The sequence below is a fragment of the Garra rufa genome, chromosome 20, assembly GCF_049309525.1.
Source record: "Garra rufa chromosome 20, GarRuf1.0, whole genome shotgun sequence".
Classification (NCBI taxonomy): Eukaryota; Metazoa; Chordata; class Actinopteri; order Cypriniformes; family Cyprinidae; genus Garra; species Garra rufa.
This window is the reverse complement of record NC_133380.1, coordinates 31,576,012-31,597,972: the sequence shown is the minus strand read 5'-3', so window position 1 is coordinate 31,597,972 and position 21,961 is coordinate 31,576,012. Positions and strand designations below refer to the sequence as shown.

At 36.2% G+C, this 21,961-nt stretch overlaps 1 protein-coding gene across 1 annotated transcript; it reads right to left on the bottom strand.

Annotated features, from left to right (window-relative positions):
- Positions 1-6,666: 6,666 nt before the first annotated feature.
- Positions 6,667-21,955, bottom strand: arfgap1 (ADP-ribosylation factor GTPase activating protein 1). The gene is made up of 8 exons (XM_073826132.1): positions 21,865-21,955; positions 21,725-21,781; positions 20,030-20,062; positions 15,929-15,958; positions 15,533-15,589; positions 13,041-13,100; positions 12,022-12,098; positions 6,667-8,017 (listed from the first exon to the last, which is right to left on the bottom strand). Exons 1-8 carry the CDS (start codon positions 21,880-21,882, stop codon positions 7,786-7,788), a joined length of 564 nt encoding a protein of 187 aa, XP_073682233.1. The 5' UTR covers positions 21,883-21,955; the 3' UTR covers positions 6,667-7,785.
- Between the last annotated feature and the right edge of the window lie 6 nt (positions 21,956-21,961).

Sequence of the window (21,961 nt, the reverse complement as noted above, 5' to 3'; positions counted from 1 at the left end):
ATGAAAATACAGTTTAAAAATATGACTAATCTGGTAACTATTCATGTACCTGAATTAAGCACTAGTAAAATAATTAAAATACATTATAGTGTTTAATGTGAGACCTCTATCAATATTACTTTTTACAAAATATAGCTGTCGCACAGTATTGGTGTCATTTCCACCACAACACTGTAATGTATCTTTAAAAAGTTTGTGTGAAAGGTTTTTTTAGGTGGTTTCAATGGAAATGTTCAGGGACATCAGAGCACATGTTGGACATAGAGGGAATGTAAATTTTCATCAACAACAAATTAAAGAAAAATCAAAGTAAATATTGCTTGATCAGTGAATATATTTATTCTACGTCATTTCCACCACATACTGTACCATCAAGGGTGTTATTATAAGGCTAAAATTTTTAAGTTAAATAAGAGTATTTTACATACACAAAATGCTAAGTAATAATTCAAAGCCAGTCAGTGAAGCTATCTTCCATTTTTTCACAAAAAAACTACAGAAATGTCATTTCCACCACAGTCATTTCCACCACACTGCCCTCTGTGGTGGAAATGACATTTATGGTTACAAAGTACAATTTATATGGATTGTGAGAATAGATTTGCATGACTGCAAATGTTTCAATCCAGAAACAATCATGTTCCAGCACTGGGATGAAGCTTCCGTACATTTACCTTAATTTCTTGTCATTTCCACAATACACTGTCATTTCCACCACCACCATGTCATTTCCACCACACAAACATTTTAAAAAAATATTTAAAAGGTTCTCATCACACATTAAAAAAAATTATCCACAATTTATGAACCATGCTCTACTTAATATAGTTATTCTATTTTTTAGATAACAGCTGTATATTGAGATGCACATTTGTTCATTGCAGGTCAAAAATAAAAACTAAAACATTAACTATTTCTCTTGTAATCTAAGTTTGTCCTCTTACAGACCTTAAAACTAGACAAATTATTTAAACTTATGAGACTGTGTTATGTGACTTTTGAACATTTTTTTTCTTCAAATTCTCAAGGCTAAAAGTGCACCTAGTTGAAGAAACGCCCATATATATATATATATATATATATATATATATATATATATATATATATATATACAGTGCACAGCATAAATGAGTACATCCCCTCTAAAACTTAACAAATTGAGCAATTACTCTTCACTTGAAAGACATATTAGGATTCTTTGGAGATATAATGTTCCAACAGGCCTGCTTGATCAATTACCAAAGAAGAATGTCAAAATTATTTAGCAAATTAAGATTTTCCTGTCAAAGTGATAAAATGTTGTGTTGCAAAAATGAGTACACCCTCCTGAAAGTTACTAAATAAAACTAAAAAAGAAAACAAAAGTGTAGGTTTAAAGCTTTTTTTGATCAACCGGTAAGTATACTGAACCAAAACTTTTAAAGACAAGTAATTTCCTGACAGTTAAAGGCATTTTATAGCCTACTGAATCATACACAGACTTAATGCTGTCAACAATGAAACCACTTGGGAGAGAACTGCCAGGTGACTTATTTCTTAGCAGAAAAGAGAACAGTGGTACTAGAGGAATACCAAATTATTGTTTTAAGTGTGAAAATATAGCAGAAGTAGCACTGACATTCAAAAACAATGGACTTGTGACAAGGCTCCTGAAATAACCAGGTCTTCACCTTAAGTTTTCATTTAATGATGAGTGATTTTTTGCTACAAAATGAGGCGGAGAAATACCATGTAAGAGTATCAGAGCTGGCAAAAGCTATGAAAAGAGTGACACTTTATCTCACAGAGTACGAAGCAGCCTGCAGGTTTTTGTCACCACTAGAATTACTGTAGCCAAAGCACAGTAAACTCATTTAACCTCTTCCAAGGCCCATATTTACAAAATATAGACTTTTGGGAATCCATACTCTGGTGTCAAGGGACCAAGTCAATCATTTCGGATCCAAAAGCATCCAAAATGTTCTGGTGTTGCTACAGGAGGAGTACAGCGAGAAGTGCCTGGTACCTACAGTGACGTTCAGTGGTAGTAAAGCTCTTCTACAGGGATGTATGAGTGCTGAAATTGTGAGGGAGCTGTGCTTTATCAGTGCTGTCATGAATTCACACAAAACTGTGTGATGTAATACAAAAAACTGAAACTGCAGATGCTACCCTCCCCTCATTCCCTGCATTATTGGGCATTTTTTCAGCATGACAATGAGGATATTTATTCTCCCAAGGTGAAAATCCTTCAGTGGACCTGTATTTCACTCAGTATTAACACTCTTGAGCAGCTGTGGGGGATTCTGTAGAGACGAGCTAAGCAAAACTCCCCATTAAAGACCAGGGCATTTTAGGAGGTCGTCCTCCAGGAGTTAAACAGTACAGATGTGAAAATTTGCCATGAACTTGTACACTCAGTGCCAAGAAGGGTCAGAGCAGTATACTTAATGTTCTGGAGGACATATTAAGTACTAGAATATTCAGCGCCGGCGCTCCGCACACGCACACCATGCACTGTGCGTAGGGCACCAAGTGCCTGGGGGGGGCACCAAAAATCTGGGTCGTGAAAAATCATCACAACAGGCTACTAGTATAAATAACAAATAAAATATGTCTAAAGCATGTTGATATACAAAAGCAAGTTCAGGTATAAAACAATGTTAATTTCAACATTAAACTAATATAAAAGTGTTTATATTCACTGTCTGGGTTTTATTCTATTGGTAATTATAAAATAAACGCTAAAACGCTTGTGTTTTCTGAGTCAGTGTCTAGCAAGGATGAAGTTGCCGATCGCCATTTCCTCTTTGGACGCGCCTTTAGAGAAAAAATAATCTTTACAGACTACATAATGAAATTGTTTTTGTTTCTGATTTGTTCTATTTCGTTAAGTAATAATTTAAAGCTTTCTATAAATACATGTATCTTGTCAGTGAGTTATGTATTCGCTGAGTTTTGCTGAGAAGAACTCCTATTGAGATGACATGAGGGGATCATGTTTGTTTTCAACGTTTCAAGCACCGTTTGCAACATTTTGTTGATATTGTGAGTGCACACAAATAAAAGTAGACCCTTTACAGTTCCGAATAATGTATTAGTCGTACCTTTATGAGCAAAAATGACGGAATATTTTAAATTGTTTCCACTGCAAAAATGCAAGTGATTGCGCTGGCTCTTCCATGTCCTGCAAAGCGGCATTTGCGCTTAGGGCACCCAAATGGCTAGCGCCGGCCCTGAGAATATTATACATTTGCTGAATTACTTATAGGGTGTACACATTTCTGCAATCCATTATTTAAACAAAATTGGCTAATTTACTTATATTACAGGAAATATGCATGGCAAATATTTTGTTGTTTTTATTAAGTTTATGTTTAATACATTTAAATATTGCCATCTTTTCATGAATTATATTAGTGATCATTAAGAAAATACATATTTTATATATATTAAGAGGGGGTGTACTCATTTATGCTGTGCACTGTATATATATATATATGTATATGACCAGTCTATAAGTGAAAGAACAAGAATCAGCTATAAACCACAGCAGAGAGGAGACACATCATTAACAGACACATCATTAACAGGAGACAAAAAAAAATGCCATTTGTGTATATTTTGTGTGAGAATGTGTGAGAAGTCATGTTTTAATTAACCTTACGTGAAATCTTGCACACACATGTGAATCACACATGTACATAGTCATCATACACAGATATATTAAGTTTGATTCAGTGGGTTTGTGGGGTGACATCATAACAGTTCAGCAGTTTCCTGACCATGGACCAAGTGAGCAAACATAAATAATTAAATAAATAAAAATTTTAAATAGACCAAGTGAACATATTTAATGTTCTCTTATGTCACTTCTAGATCTTTATTGTTTTTATAGTCTTTTGTACTGCAAGTGGTTGTTATGGATACAGGATACATGATACATTTCTCTGTTGTTATAGAAACCAACGAATATAACATCTATTTGTACATATAAGCCCTGTGATGGACTGGCTATCCATACAGGCGTTTTCTCCAGCATCCTCACGACCCCACAGAGGACACACGGCGTGGAGAATGCATGGAACTGGACAGAACATCTGGCTAAATACATGTTTTCCCTGGGAGCTGAACCGATGACCTTGGAATTGTAAGCAGCACACACTACAGGAATACCATTAGATGCTCTTAAATTTCTAAACATCACAATTCCAACTGTATTTTAAAACATCATAACATCTCTGAAGCTAATACTACTCACAATACTGCTTTAAAGTTGCTAAAGCTAGCAAAACTATATACATTTTAAAATAAAAACAATCTTTAAAAAATACTAAAAAGAAATTGCCTTTGCGAAAGAATTCTATTTTTTTTTTATGTTTTGTTGTTGCTTTCAAATCACATCAGTCTATACTACAACAGAATTGTCACAGCTTTATAAGTTTATATTTAAATAAACTTAAAAAAGTACTCTGCATAAGTATTAATTTACCTTTAACTCAGTACTTAGCTGAAGCACCTTTACAGCCTCAAGTCTTTTGGGGTAAAATGCACATCAACATTTGGCAATAATCTGCCATTCTTTCCCCACATCTCAAGCTCTGTCAGCTTGGATGTGGGTTCGCAGACATTTTCAGGTTTCTTCAGAAATGATTGATTGGGTTTAAGCCCAGGCTGAACGATGGACATTCACAGAGTTGTCTATAAACCACTCTTGCTGTGTACTTAGGGTCATTGCCCTGTTGGAAAGTGAACCTTCTGCTCAGTCTGAGGTTCTATATGTTCTGGACAGGGTTTTCAGTAAGACTCAATATTTTGGTGCATTGAGCTTTTCTTCTCTGATGAGTCCCTCAGTCCCTGCCACTGAAGAACAGCCCCACAGCATGAGGCTACTACCAGCACACTTTACTTTTAGGATGGTACTCTGCAGGTGATGAACAGCGCCTGGTTTCCTTTAAACATGATGCTTGGAATTGAGGTTCATCAGACCAGAGAATCTTGTTTCTCACAGTTTGAGGGTCCTTTATGTGCTGCAGTGTTCAGTGTTACAGTTTGTCCTTTTGTACGTTTCTCCTATCTGCATATATGATCATGGAGCTCAACTAGAGTGACCATCAGGTTCCTGGTCACCACTCTAGGCAAGGCTCTTCTCCATCAATTACTCAGTTTGGCCAGGAGGTCAGCTCTAGGAAGATTCCTGGTTGTTTCAACCTTCATCCATTAAGGCTAACGGAGACTACATGTTTCTGTAAAACTTCAATGCAGCAGAATTGTTTCTGAACTCTTCCCAAGATGCTTCTTCAGCTTGGGCACACACATAATTTTTGCCTGGTTGGAACAGCAACTACGCTAATTATTTCTCTATTATTTCTCTTGACATCCTGTGGTAACTAGGAATTACACAAGCTTCAGTCTGGATTCAGAATACCCAAGAAGTGATGATGCCAGCCCTGAAACAACATACAGCTCTACGAAATTTCGCTACAAGTTTGATTGCAACACATAATCATTACTGTTATTAGTGTTCATTGTCTGTTTGATTACATCATTACTGATTTTACCATACATCTATAACATATGTACATCAACTTGACATACAGTAGTCACCACTAGTAAGCTACTAAATATATAGTAGAAACCTACATTTTATGTACAACTGCCATGATTTGTATCGTGAAAAGCGCTATACAAATAAACTTGAATTGAATTGAATGTGTGGCTTGATGCAATCGTGTCTCTGAGCTCCACAGGCAGTATTTTTTTACCTTAAGGCTTGGTTTGCGCTGACATGCATTTTCAGCTGTTAAGACTTTTTATTAAGATGTGTGTGCCTTCCCAAATCATACCTATTCAATTGAATTTGCCACAGGTTAACTCCACTCAAAATGTAGTAACATCTACAAGCAGTATGAATGCTCCTGAACTAAATATCAACTGTCCCAGATAAAGGTATGAATACTTATGCAATATAATCATTTAAGTTTATTTTTAATAATTTGCAAAGATGTTAAACCTGTTTCTTTCTTCTTCTTTTTTTTTTTTTTTTTTGCTTTGCCATTATGGTGTATCGAGTGTAGATTGATGTGGAAAAAAGTAATTTAAAGCAGTTTAACACAAGGCAGCAACAAAAAAATGTGAAAAATGAAGGGGTATAAATACTTTCGCAGGGTACTGTAGTTGGCAAATACATTGCAGTGGTCCAATCTAAAAATGGACAAGGAGCTGAACTGCATATTCTGACAGGAAGCTCATGTACCTTCATGATCATGCACCAATGAGGCTGTTTATAGAGAACAGGAGGGGACCAAACACTTAGCCTTGAGGCTACCCATATGACTCAAACACTCAAGCAATGCCTTTGTTTATGGTCCATCCGAAAGGGTTTCAGTGAAGAGACTCCTGATTTCTTACTTTCCTCAAACCTTCACTCACAGATGAATAACATGCAGTCACAGGACAGCCCAACCATCTGATCACATCTGTCATCCACACCATCTGTGATGAACCCAGCGTAACAACGTCATGTTCGCTGCTTGAGCTCTGCTGTCATTAAACATATGTTCAAAAACTGCACAGGAAACATATTCAGCTGGAATGTCCAGCTGTCAATTAATGACCTTCATCAGTCTCATTAACATCAGCAATGTAAAATTAGGTTCAAGTTATATATGAGACCAAGTTCAGAAGTCAGGTGGTGTTTTAAGCTTTATTAACTATACTATTTAACTAGCAGAATATAGTGTAGCTCACCCATGTTCCTCAGACACAGCAGGTGTTGTTACAATTCAAACATACATAGCAGAGATGTGCTAGTCAGGTACATCCATGGAGCAGCAGATGTCAATGAATTCATGATCACATGATGTGTGGATAACAGCAATATTCAATATCATAAAGAGATTCGGGGTGAACTTGACAATAATGCAGTAAACAACCACCTTATTACTGAGGTAAGGAGAAACATCCCGTTCAGCCAAAATTACAAATAAAAGACCAAATAAACGAGAAACATGAATAAATAATGATGTTTTATGTCCAAGTCTTGAGTTTTACATGAAATCATTGAGATAATTTGTTTCATGTATTCCAAGAGCTCACGAACAGCACATTTCACATCTGGAATGACAATATGAACAACACGCAGCGGTTATTACTGAAGGAGGAAACAAACTAACTAATTACATAACATGATTATAAACGCCAACATAAAAAAAAAAAAAGTTAGCAATTTCCACAAAAGGCCATGAGGTGATTGAGGATGAACTGGAGGATATTAACTAAAATGATGAAGAGCCCATGCGTCATGCTTCTACAGACGAATGTTTGATTATTGTTATGATTGCATTATGAACAGGAAGCCTGAATGATTTTACTGATAAAAATGCTTTTTTTTCTTTTTCTTTTTTGAATAGGAATCTGTTTGAAGGCTCATCATATACATATATAATGAATACATACTTATAAAATAAAAATTCACGAACAAACAGGAGTCTGTCATGACATAGGAAAGCCACTGCGATCTGAAGGTTTATGATCCACGGACCACAAACAGCAGATGACATGCAGATCTCTGCTGGTGTCAAATTCACTATAATATCAAACATTATACTGTAATATTAAACATCTCCATTGTGGACAGAGACGCCAGAAAGACCTTTATTAACTCATTCTCAACAGAAACAAACAACGACAGGCGAAACGAGCAACACGTCCAGTCAGAGGTGTGTTTGAGACACATGTTGTGCAGGAAGGGCTGATGAAAGCAAACACACAAACCCTCCGCAGGTGGAGCAGGTTTCTGCTGGTCTACCAGCCGCTGTTGTCCCAGGAGTCCTCGGCCGCTTTCGACGGGCTCTTTTTGTTCTTGTCGTCTCCAGCTTTCTCCCAGTCATTGTCCCAGGTGTCCCAGCTTTCTGCAGCACTATTCTTGTTGTTGGCCTGACCTTCTGAGCTGCCGCTGAGACCCGAGTTACTACCGAAGGTTTCCCAGAAGTCCTGCTTAGGACCCTGATTCTGATATCCTTCTTCATAAGCAGAACTGAAAACAAATCAGCAAAACAAACAACCGTGACTTTTTTGAGTAATGATTCCATGAAATATTTAAAAAAACTGAACACCACAATTCCACAGAAACAACATCTACATCAGTGCTGAGGACTGAAGTAAACATGTGAAACATTTACAGAGTAAAACTGTTAAAAATTTTGGTGGCCTGGTTGGATGGTAAATGATTTATAATCTAAAACATAGTATATATGAAATATGTACTGATGCTGCTCCAAAGAGCCATGTGAATCGCATATATTTCTATCAATGTTTGACAGTATAACATGCATATGTGTAGATAACAAAAAGATATACATTGCATTACAGTTCATAATAACTGTGTGAATATATATAGTAAAATGTCTACAGTCAGTAAAAAGATAAAAAGACTACAGTCTTCAGTGTCACATTAAGCTTCAGAAATCATTCTAATATGCCGCTCAAGAAACATTTCTGATTAATATCAATGTTGAAAATGTATGTGCTGCTTCATATTTTTGTGGAAAACTATGATAATTTAATTTTTCATGTTTCTTTGATGAACAGAAAGTTAAAAAAGAACAGCATTTATTTTGGGGTTTAAATTCTGCCTGCTAAAAACCTTTGCATTTTGGTTCATGACTCTCTACTTGGACTATTTTCGATTTTCTGAAAAACTCCTCCTAGGCTGTTTGTCTGATCTTCAGCCAACACTGTACAAAGCAGCCAGGGGCTTTTGAAGGTTGCTGAGAAAATTGTATGTAAATATCACATTGTGAAGATATTAGCAAATTAAATTGTTTGGCATTTTGATAAATTGACCCGTATCAAAGTCCAAACTTGACCCATATCAAAACTTAATGAAAGAAAAGAAAGAAATAAAGAAAGAAAGAAATAATGCTCATAACTCCACAGCCATATGATCAAGTCAAAAATGGTTTATGTGCTGGCTTTGGGGAAAATAACATTCTACAAATAATACTCAGATACCCTCTAAAAACTTTTCCACCATTTCGAGTTTTTGAAAAAACTACTTATTCATTTGTCCTAGGCTGTTCATCTCATTTGCACAAAATTGGGTATAACCTAACCTTCTCAAATCACTCCTAAAAAAAACTGCCAAAATCATTTTGATTTGTTTTATTGTTGCAGAGATACAGGCTAATATGTTTATAGGTGTGGCTTATAATAACTAATAATAACTGGCATATATCCTGAACACAGCGTCCAAACAATACAACCTAAGCTCAGGGCTTTTTTTTTAATCAGCCATTTATATCAACAAGATCCAGAGATGAAGTCCAAAATCCTAATGTTTCCCAAAGGATAATAAATCCTTATAGATCTCATAGTTCAAAATCTGTGTAAGTGGTTCAACGGACACTCAGTGCCCTCCACTAATATTGGCACCCTTGTGTCATTCAAAAAAATAAATAAATAAATAAAAATAAATTAAAAAAAAAAAATCACAAAATTCAAACCTTTCATTGAAGTAGAACAATTGAAAATAGGGAAAACTCACATTAAGAAATAATTGTTTTTCACCAATGCATGTTGGCCACAATTATTGGCACCCCTAGAAATGCTTATGAGTAAAATATCTCAGAAGTATATTCCCATTCATATTTACATTTTTTAGCACACCAGGGTGACTAGGAGCGTGAAATTGTCTAGCCATGACTTCCTGTTCCACAGGATTTTAAGTATGGAAGTATGGAGTAGGAACACAAAGACCAAATTCTCTTAATCATCCATCACAAGGAGTAAAATCAAAGAATATAGTTCTGATGTTCAGAACAAGGTTGTTGAGCTTAACAAAATAGAAAGTGGCAGTAAAAAATAGCTAAAGCATTGAAAATCCCCATTTCCACCATTAGGACAGTAATTAAGCAGTTCCAATGAACTAAAGATGTTACAAATCTGCCTGGAAAAGGATGTGTGTCTATATCGTCATAATACACAGTAAGGATAAAAGTTTAAGTGCCTAAAGACTCTCCAAGGATAACAGCAAGAGAATTGGAGAGAGTAGTTACGTTTTTTTTTTAGGGGGGGGGGGGGGGGGGGCAAATTCAGTTGTCAGACACTATTTGAATTTTAAACAAGACTGGCTTCTATGGTCAGAGAAAGCTAAAAAAAAATAGCTTTTTGGCAGCAAACCCGACAGATGGGGACAAAAACAGGGACAAAAAGTACCCCATGTCCACGGTTAAATATACTGCTGAATCTTTAATGTTGTGGGCTTATTTTTCTGCCAGAGGTCCCGTACATCTTGTTCAGATACATGGCATAATGGATTCTAGCAAATACCAAAAGATAAAAAAATCTAAATCAGACTGCATCTGTTACAAATTCTATAATGAGTTGTGGTTGGATCTTCTATCAGGACAAAGATTCAAAGCAAACATCAAAAGCAACACAAAAATGTGTCACAAAATGAAGCTTCTGCCATGGCTATCCCAGTTCCCTGACCTGAACCCAACAGAAAATGCATGAGGTGAACTGAAGAGAAGAAGCACCAACATGGAGCTGGGAAACTGAAGGATCTGGAGAGTTTCGGTATGATCTCTTGTCAGGTGTTCTCCAAACTCTTCAGGCATTAAAGTAGAAAAATAAGAGCTGTTATGTTGAATAAAGGACAATGCAATAATTGGGTGCCAATAATTATGGCCAACATGAACTAGAGAAAAACACTTCATAACTAGATTTTCCACCCACTTTCTATTGTTTTACGTCAATGAAAGGTTAGAATTTTGTGATTTTTTCTTTTTACGTGAGATTAAAAGGATAAACTATGCAATTTATTTTCACAGCCACCTTTGCTTATATTTACCAAGGGTGCCACTATTAGTGGAGTGCACTGTATTGGCAGTGAATTATATGCAGAAAATTCACTGTAATTGCATGAAGTTTAATAAAGTCAAACTCAAGCCTAATCAATTTGCAAAAAAATCTGTAATATCCGAAATACTTCTATTTAAATATACTTCTATCTTAATAATACTAAACACTTTTGTCAAGTTACCAGACATGACTGAATGTACCTAATGCTGTCCAGTTCAAATAAAGAGACTACATTATTTGTCTATTGTAATATAGTACATAGAATAAAGCTTCCATGCAAAGATACTTAAAGCGATGGTTCGGAGTAGATTTGACTACATTGCTATGCACTCCGAAGCCCATCTAAATGCCCCATCCGAAGTTTTTTTTACCTTAGTCGAACATTGACGGAGATATTTGAGCTTGTCGAATGGCTTGCTACAGCCGTACATGGTACATGTGATGTATCTTGTAAATTGCACCACTAAACGTGCAAGTAATCTTACCAAACTTCTACAGTAGTGTAAATAGGGTATGTACTCACAAAACGCTGCATTGGAAAATTTGTAAGTCCACCATGAGTGTATTAAAAACAACTGTTACCCGATCCCTACTAGTCTCAAAAACTACAAATGGCGACACGTCGACGTCACTTCCCAGGTTTGGGAAAAACACGTAACAGTCCACCTACTACGTCTGTGTGCATGTCAACTTGTAGGAGGACTTTTACGTGCTTTTTTCAAACCAGGGAAGTGACATCGACGTGTCGCCATTTGTAGTTTTTGAGACTAGTAGTTCTCGGCTAAAACGTGTTTTTAAAACACTCATGGTGGACTTACAAATGTTCTGATGCAGCGTTTTGTGAGTACATAACCTATTTACACTACTGTACAAGTTTGGTAAGATTACTTGCACGTTTAGTGGTGCAATTTACGAGATACATCACATGTACCATTCACTCCTGTAACAAGCAATTCGAAAAACTCTAATATCTCCATAAATGTTTGACTAAGGTAAAAAAAAAACTTCGGATGGGGTATTTACATGGGCTTCGGAGTGCATAGCAATGAAGTCAATTCTACTCCGAACCATCCCTTTAATATTGCAATAAATATTGTATCGTGAGATTTTGATCTTGTTACATTCCTGAAAAATACTCTTCATGTGATCAATGTTTCTGAATAAAACTGTAGTTACCCATCATCAGCGCCCTCTGGTTGCCCACTGAAGAATGACGTCATGTCTTTCCAGCCCTTAGCGCCTGCACCCTGAACCTGGACAAACACACACGCGACTCAACACCACTGACCCCAAAAAATTCAATCACAGAGAAATTACCAAATCGCCAGCTCAACATGATTTAACACAACTAATGAACACCCGGTGTCATAACCAACCGCACAGGAAAATATAAACTACCAGTATTGATAAATTAAATACAAATAGACTATGTATTTAATCTCTCTGAATTTCTCAATGTTGGCGCTGCTGATTTGATTTACATCAGTTCAACATAAGGAGTGTGTGGTTTGTTTATTGCTGAAATGACAGCGTCTGCACTGGCTTCAGAGAACCAGACATGAGAGCAGCAGCAGATGTGTTCACCTTGGCATTTCATGTGACTTATTCATTCTGAGTGTAAACAGACCAATGGTCTGTGATTGTTTTCTTTTTTTCGCTTTGGTGTGAAAGGGCCTTTAGATTATTATGTTAAACACAAAACAGTAGTCATTTATTACTGTAAACATGAAATTATTGAATCTTTTAACACCCCATTAAACAGCCTGATGAGCAGTTTCATTTACATTTTTTTTAGAGTCAGCAATATTTCAGTCTTTTAATCCAAAAGAGAGGGACTTTACAATTGAATAGTGTTTATCTGCTAAAACTATGAGCACACAGAGCTGTCACCAGGAATTTCATGGGGTCTTAAACACAAGCATCCATGATTACTGATTGATTTCCACAGAGAGCCACTCTTTTTCTCATGATTATATAAGCCGTGTTATGTCTAAATCATCGTACTCACCACCGTAATCACAATGGCAGCAGAAAAAGAGAAAGAAAAGTGAGTTGAGACACAGAAAGTGCACAAGGGTTTCTCTCACGGCGTCTCCTCTGATCCTGATCAGCTGATGTGTCACTGCATCACAGCAGTGGACCGTCAGATGAACGTGAGCAGACGAGCCGCGTGAGAGTCACCGGTAGCCTCGTACCTTTGTGGCCAGACCTGTGATGCCGACGGCCATTTCATCAAACAACTTTCCCTCCTTCACCTAAATGAGTCAGAGCAGCGTTAGAGAGCAATGGGCATCAGACTGAGATGCACTGAGAACATGCTCATCGCCTCTATTTCATCTAACATTTGCCTTGGTCAGCATAAGAAATAGCTTCATGATGACGTCTGTAGAGAGTTAATTCACTGAGATCCATTGCTGATGTTGAACCTCACATAGAACATTCCATCACAAAAATCAAAAGAAAATAAAGCATATTTTGTATAAGGAGTAAAGCTACAGTTTTGGGCAGTTTATGCCAGATAACTCCAAAATCTTACTATCATAATTGCAATGCAATAATGGAATAAGATGGAGGTCAAACTAACACTCCTGACAATAGTATTTGTCACTGTATTTAGATGCAAATCTTATACTGAGCAGTCACTGGCACATCTTACCCTAAAGGCTTTGGTGCACTTTGACTTACAGAAAGCATTTTAAGAAAGACACTTTTTAAGAATTCATAACTCTGATCTTAAGACAACATTATTCATACATAGGCAACCCACCAACATGCATGATATACTTTTACTATAAGTTTACTATGAATAGAAGATTTATTTTACTTTTAGAATAGAATAGAAGAAATTATACTTTTAATTAGCAAGGCTGCATTCAATTGATCAAAAAGGAAAGTAAAGGCATTTATAATGTTACAAAATATTTCTATTTCAAATAAATGCTGTTTTTTTAAACTTCCTAAAAACACATGGAAAACAAGATCACGTTTCCACAAAAAAAAAAAAATTAGGCCGCACAACTGTTTCCAACGTTGATACCAATCAGAAATGTTTCTTGAGCAGCAAATCAGCATATTAGAATGATTTCTGAAGCATCATGTGACACTGAAGACTGGAGTAATGATGCTGAAAATTCAGCTTTGGTCACAGCATTAAACTACATTTTAACCTATATTCACACAGAAAACTTATCTTAAATTGTAATATTTAAAATTTTTTACTGTGTTTTTGATCAAATACAGTTGAAGTCAAAAGTTTACATACACCTTACAGAATCTGCAAAATGTTAATTACTTTACCAAAATAAGAGGGATCATACAAAATGCATGTTTTTATTTTATTTAGTAATGACCTGAATAAGATATTTTACATAAAAGATATTTCCATATAGTCCACAAGAGAAAATAATAGCTTAATTTATAAAAAATGACCCTGTTCAAAAGTTGGCATACATTTGGTTTTTAACAATGTGTTGTTACCTGAATAGTCTAGTTTTTTTTTAGTTTAGTTTAGTGATAGTTGTTCATGAGTCCCTTGTTTGTCCTGAACAGTTAAACTGCCAGCTGTTCTTCAGAAAAATCCTTCAAGTCCAACACATTCTTTAATTTTGCAGCATTTTTGTGTATTTGAACCCTTTGCAACAATGACTGTATGGTTTTGAGATGCATCTTTTCACACTGAGGACAACTGAGGCACTTACATGAGGCTATTACAGAAGGTTCAAACGCTCACTGATGCTTCAGAAGAAAACACGATGCATTAAGAGCCAGGGTTGAAAACTTTCTGAATTTGAAGATCAGGGTAAATTTAACTTATTTTGTCTTCTGGGGAAAATGTAAGTATCTTCTGTAGCATCTGAAAGGTAGTACTAAAAAAAAAAAAAAAAGATATTTGGGGCAAAATAAGAAAAATGTACATTCTGTTCAAAAGTTTGCACCCCTAGCTCTTAATGCATCGTGTTTCCATTTGAAGCATCAGTGAGCAGTGCCAGAGTCCCTCAGTTGCCCTCAGTGTGAAAAGATTGATCTCATCATACAGTCATTGTTGGGTTCAAATACACAAAAATGCTGGAAAACCAAATAATTTGTGGGACCTGAATGATTTTTCTGAACAGCGGGCAGTTTAACTGTTCAGGACAAACAAGGAACTCATGAACAACGATCACTAAACAAAAAAAAAAACACTGGATCATTCAGGTAACAACACAGTATTAAGAATCAAGTGCAAGTACATTTTTTGAATGGGGTCATTTTTATAAATTCAACTATTATTTTTTTCTTGTGGACTATATTTAAACATCTTTTATGTGAAATATCTTATTCAGGTCAGTAATAATTAAAAATAACATGCATTTTGTTTTGGTAAAATAATGAACATTTTGCAGATTCTGCAAGGTAAACTTTTGACCTCAACTGTAAATGCAGCCTTGGTGAGCAGAAGAGATTTATTTCAAAAACATTTAAATTATCCCACCTACCCTAAACTTCCGAACATTAGCAGAAGTTTAGGGTAGGGTAGGGTAAAATTACTTGTATACAAAACTATTTTCATCCTAATATAGAAATACTTTGGCATGATTAAAATCTTCTGTCTGCATCTCTCATTTAAAGGCAGTGCTGTGTGAAACACACTCACTCCTTACTAGACTAGTTTCATACTAGTAACAAACATGTAACATAGTAACAATACCTTCTCCTGTGTGGGCTTGATAACACTGTCATTTAACGTTTGTCCCAATTCAGTGGCCTAAGAGAGAAACACACAGGTGAACACATATTTACAAGCATACACACACAATATGGTGTATATCACACACAAATAACACCTGATGAAAATATGGAGTCACAGCACATGCATGACAGACCATCAACACTGTGTGAGGAGACATGATCTGTCAAATGACCTTCAAATGGACTGAAATGGGATTTTTTTTATTAGCTGCAGTGAATTGCAGGAATCAAGTGAAGTTATGATATGCTGGAAACGAGCAGTATCTGCATACTGAACGCCTGTCACATGTGTCATGCAATCGGACTCAGTGTTCACATGAACACACATACGCGTGCAGCATGCGGTGAGTGTTACCGGCTCAGGCGGTGGTTTATAGCCCCGTAACTTCATCCACAGCAGCGGCGGCAAAGACAGAATAAAGCAGCGTATATAAACTACAGACTGCACAGGTCTTACTGCTGGACTTCATGGAACAGTTCAGCCATCCAAGATGTAGATGAGTTTGTTTCTTCATCAGATTTGGAGAAATGTAGCATTCCATCACTTGCTCACTAATGTGTCCTCTGCAGTGAATGGGTGCCGTTAGAATGAAAGTCTAAACTGCTGATAAAAACTTCACAATAATACACATGACTCCAGTCCATCAATTAACATTTTGAGAAGTCAAAAGCTGCATGTTTGTAATAAAAAAATCATTAAGACGTTTTTAGCTTTAAGCCATGGCGTCCACCTAAAATACAAGTCCATAATCCATATTAAAATGCTTTTATTAGCCGTCTAGACACTGCAGAGAATCCACCACTGAGCAAGTGAAGTAAAACTGAATTCCTTCCAAATCTGATGAAAAAACAAACTCATCTACATCTTCAACGACCTCGAGACGAGAGTGAGCACGTTTTCATTTGTGTGAGCAGCGCTCCTAACATTACCTTATAATCACTTAATTAAGTTCAGTTAAAGGATTAGTTTACTTCCAGAACAAAAATGTACAGATAATTAGGGCTGTGCAATATGGACAAAATAATCATATTGCGATTTTTTTGAACGAATATTGCGATTGCGATTTTATTTGCGATTTTTCTTTTTCTTTTTTGCTTTTTCAAACAAGCTACATACATACATTCTAAATGTATTCAGTGCACAAGAAGTGCATAACAAAACATTTCACAATGAAATAACATAGTATTAAGTTTAATAAACAAAACTGTAGTAAAATTGCCTTTAAAACAGACAACATAAAATAAATTAGCCATGTTACTTTTTCCCTCCGGTACTTTAGCCTACTTTGTGTAATAACGAAAACATTCATTTCAGTGGAAAAATAAGTCCAAAACTATCTATTTTAACATTTTGAGGGCTCTACAATCTTTTGCTTTTTTTATTATTTTATTAATTCTTATGTGTTTTAATTTTTCTGATAATCAAAAAGCATAAACATTTATTTATTTTTAATCAAATGAAAAATAAACCCTTTTAATTTTTGGCAAACAAACAGAAGTTTACTGTTAAAATCAATCATGGAAGAAAAATTATATTCAGTTTAAAACGTTTAAATAATAATTAAGTGGTTAATCTTGTTGTAATATATATTTTTTTATCATATATATTGTTTTATGTAAATTATTTAAATAGGAATATATAAACACCTACATTATACTGTACAAATGTAATACAAGACTAATATTGTTCTGCTTCATGTTAAACCGTGCTTTTATTTTGACAGGTCGCCGTGAAGTTTCTGTGTGTACAGTATGATATGATGCTAGTTTTCTCAAATGAAACGGTAAAAGTGACACTCACAGCAGCTTTGGAGATTGAGTGTATCTGTTCATGTGAGATGCAAATGCCAAAAATTAGCGGGAGCGTCACGTGTGCTTCAGTGTGCGTGTAGTAAAGAAAGAAATACACATCTCCGCCATTCATACATACAGAGGCAAAAGGAACATGCAGGATTCATATTAAAACGGTCTTTTTGCATTTCAGTTTTCACAGACACTAGTCCATATCGCGATTTGAATTAAGTGACAGACCAACTTTTGATTTATTAATCCAAAAATCGACGAATTGCGTGGCATTCAGCGCTATAGTAGATAGGTTTTTATGAATGGAGTCCGCGATCCAGTCCGTGTTTTCTTGGAGGAGACATTGTAATCACGCGACCATGAAGAGACAGAAATGACATGCCTTAGTGTAAATAAGATAAATAACATAAGGCAATTTAGTATGTTTAATAAAAGAACTATGTATAGACCTGTTCTATAGGAAAGATAACCTTAAATGACTTCTATTGTGATCTGGCGCTATATCGAGAATAAAATGAATTTGACGTTCAAGGGGGGCGGGGGTGCCGTTGGGGGGATAGATAAAATCGCAGCCTTATGCGGTTTAGAAATCGCATGTGCTTAAATCGCGATTTTTTTGCGATTGCGATTAATTGCACAGCCCTACAGATAATGTACTCTCACCCCCTTGTCATGCAAGATGTTCATGTCTTTCTTTCTTCAGTCGTAAAGAAATAAAATTTTTTGAGGAAAACATTTCAGGATGTTTCTAAATATGATGGATATGTATTGTGCCCCCAAGTGTGGACTAGGCTTGCCACGATAGACGGTGTTGACGGTGTTACCGGTTTTAAGACGCAACACCGGTGACATCACTTTTCCACCGTGACACCGTCCCCACATTTTTTTTTTTTTAAGTATTCGTTTTTTTAATTAAATATTTATTTGAATTAAATGGAAAATATAATTCTAAATAATTTACTCAAGACGAGAGCATGCACTATAATTAAAAACTGAACATAGCTACAATGCGTCATATTTCATTTATCACCTGAGGAGAACGAGAGGAATCGAATTTACAGAAAGAGAATGGCGGACGATTTAGTGTCAAAACGCAATGCAAAAGCGCCTGTTTGGCAATATTTTGGGTGTAGTGGAGGGTATATGCAGGTATACGGCGTATCAGGCAGCTTTGCGTACCCACTTCTAAATCCCCTCTGATGCGCATCATTCAGTAGTGTCCTGCATTAGCCAAAATCATGTAAATATTCGTTAAAAAACCCCAAAAAAGACGCAGTCAGGACCGTGGCACCGGCTTGCTTTGAAATATATTTGATTAGCCTGCGCCCGCTCCATCTCCCGTACCCCAGTAATTTAAATAAGTACATAATAACGAAAATAATACCTAACAAATAAAAAGAAGCCGTTTTTTACGATCAGAAATTTCTTCAACCAGTGAACCCCTGTAAACGTATCAGTCCAAGGATCCAGTAAACAAATGCGTTCAAAACGTCTCTTATAGAAAACCCGACAGATTTCATCAGATATTGCCGAGAGTCACGTCTAGGGGGGTTGGTGGAATTTATAAATTAAGCGTATACCCACTTCTCCGGGCACCACTACATCAAATGCAAAAAGGGAACCTGAAAACATTAATGAGGCAATCTGCAAACTTTGTCGTCCATTCAAACAATTGACGCCGAATTGCCAATTCCTGCAAAACTGAAAGTGAAAGTATAATACGCACGCATTTATTATGGTGCGTTCACACCGCCTCAAACGTCAGCGTCAGTCGCGGCAAGATTATATGTATTTAAAAGCAGAAAAAAAGAGAAAGGGAAACCCCCACCCCCCACGGTGATACCGGTATTACCGGTGTTGTCACACGTCGATTAACCGGTGGGGAAATTTCCTCATCGTCACAACTCTAGTGTGGACTTCCAAAATGCAGTTTAAATGCAGCCACAAAGGGCTCTAAACGATCCCAAGCGAGAAAGAAGGGTCTTATCTAGCGAAACGATCGGTTATTTTCTAAACAAATTGACAATTTCTATACTTTTTAACCTCAAATGCTCGTCTTGTCTCGTCTCGGGTCAATACAGATAGGGTATCTCAAAAAAAACTCCCATCTCGTTTTTGTCTAACATCAAAGTTGTCCTACAATGAATTGTCAATCTGTTTCGAAAAAAATTGTTTCGCTAGATAAGACCCTTTTTCCTCGGCTTTGAAGCTGCATTTAATCTGCATTTTGGAAGTTCAAACTTGGGGGCACCATACATATCCATTTTATGGAAAGAAATCCTAAAATGTTTATCAAGAAACAATTTCTTTACGACTGAAGAAAGAAAGACATGGTCATCTTGGATGACAAGGGGGTACGTTATATATTTTTGTTCTGGAAGTGAACTAATCCTTTAATATTTCTAATTATGTAGTCTGTGTTTGTTGACTATCTGTTCATATGTTCCTGCATTCACACACACTAGTTCTTCAGCATCTCACAATAGCTGTTTTTTTGTTTGTTTGTTTTTTGTCAATGTAATAATCAGTATCAGTTTGTTAAAATGAAGATGGATCAAATAGGAAAGCTGATATTTTCAAACCAAGCCTCATATAAACCAGACACAGAGATTTACATCACACTGCTGAAATTCACAACCAACATGAGACGTACCTTCAGAGTTGCTTGGTTGGCCAATTTTGAGGTCTGTGAAGGACAGAAGATGAAAAAGGGTCTTTACAATCACAATCCCATCAGATATTGTGCATGAGCAGGAGACACACAAATACTGTCAAAGAAATTAGGGATGCACCGAATATTCGGCCACCGAAAATGTTCGGCCGAAAATGGCCCAAAAGGGCATTTTCGGTGTTCGGCCGAAAGACTTTTATCACCGAAACAACACGGCCGAAACAGTATGTTGACGCAAACAGAAACCGCAGCCTGCACGTGCTTGTCTGAAGCAACACATCTGCGTTGTGGACGTATATCAGTATATCTGAGAGAAAGACCCAAGGATAGCGATTTGCAAAACATGTAATGCCGAAATTTCAAGAGGGGGACAGCCAGTGATGAGAGCAGAGAAAGAGACAGATGTAGCTTTCAGTGAGTGAAAAACAATGGCTTTACGTTGGTGTTACGTCACAATATTTTAAAGATTTGTCCTTTCTATATACTGTATTTTTATAAATATTTATGTTTTAAACCATGGAGTTGAGCCAATGGATATCACACAAGCAGCGTGAAAACTGCGCTATATGTGAAAGTGAAAGTGAAAACTGACAGTGCTTTCAGCATCTGCATTCTCTCAGAGACAATAAGAGGCAGTTATACTTTATATGCTGATATTAATTTAGTCCCCTTAATATTTTTCTTGTGCCCTGAACATGGTGGGAAAAAAATAAATAAAAAGAAACGTATTTTGTGTAAGTGTCGTTTTTTGAAAGCTCTTAATTTTCATTGATGACTGCAGTTTTATTTAGGGGCTAAGAAAGTCTTAATTATGATTTCAGGTGGTCTTAAATGTGGTGACTGAAAGACAAGAATTGCGATGAAACTTCAAAAGGCTATCCATTGAATAAATATGAGCGCTGCACGTTTCAAAGTCATTTGCTGCACTGCTTTGTGTAATGTTATTCTGACAGTGCCTCCTGCTGGAAGAGAAACGCATAGAGTTGTAAATGTGAACTGATGGATCCACAAGATAATGTGTTATAAAAATGTAAACAATTTAAAAAATATATATGTCATTTAATTAATATAATATTTGATTGAGAACAATTGGTTAAATTAATATAATTGATTTATTCTTTGAAACTTTAATATTAATTTCTAGTAAAAATATTAATATTAAAAACTAGTTCAGTGTTAAATAAATATTTTGAAATTGTATTTTTGTTATTTTATTTCTCTGAAAAGCAATGCAAAATAGTAAAAAGCAAATTTTTACTATTTAATTATTGTAATGGTGAAAAAATTGGCAAAATAAATGGAAAAAAATGTGAAACACCGCGTTCGGTATTCGGCCTTCGGCCAAGCATTTCATTATTATTCGGCTTCGGCCAAGAATTTCATTTCGGTGCATCCCTAAAAGAAATCATTCATCACAATTAAACAATAACAATTCCGCCAGAGGAGGCCATGTTGTGTATGAATATAATAATGTCTGACACACAGGAGTGACATAATTTACACCAGCTGCGGTGACTTACTGCTTCATAAAATATATTCAGGGCAGAACTGTTCACAATCTAGTGACTCAGATTGTCCGGTGTCATCCTTCACTAGTAGGTGTAGTGGTGTGATGAAAGCTAGGTGTTAACAGTTGGTCTCTCAGTTAGGTCTCTGTGTGTGCAGTGATGTACTTACACTGTCTTTAGCTACCGACGCAAACTTACTGGCTCCAACGGTGAAGCTGCTCCAGCCCTGAAACACAAACGACAGAGACGCCGATAATGACAAATGATGGACATAACATTATTCTATCAATGGTTCAGCTGCTGTTTTACCGAGTAGATGGAGGACATGGCATTGTTGATGAAGTCTTCATCTTTCTTGGGTGGGTTAGGAGTGTTTCCAAAGCCCACATATCGATTCTCCTGTGCG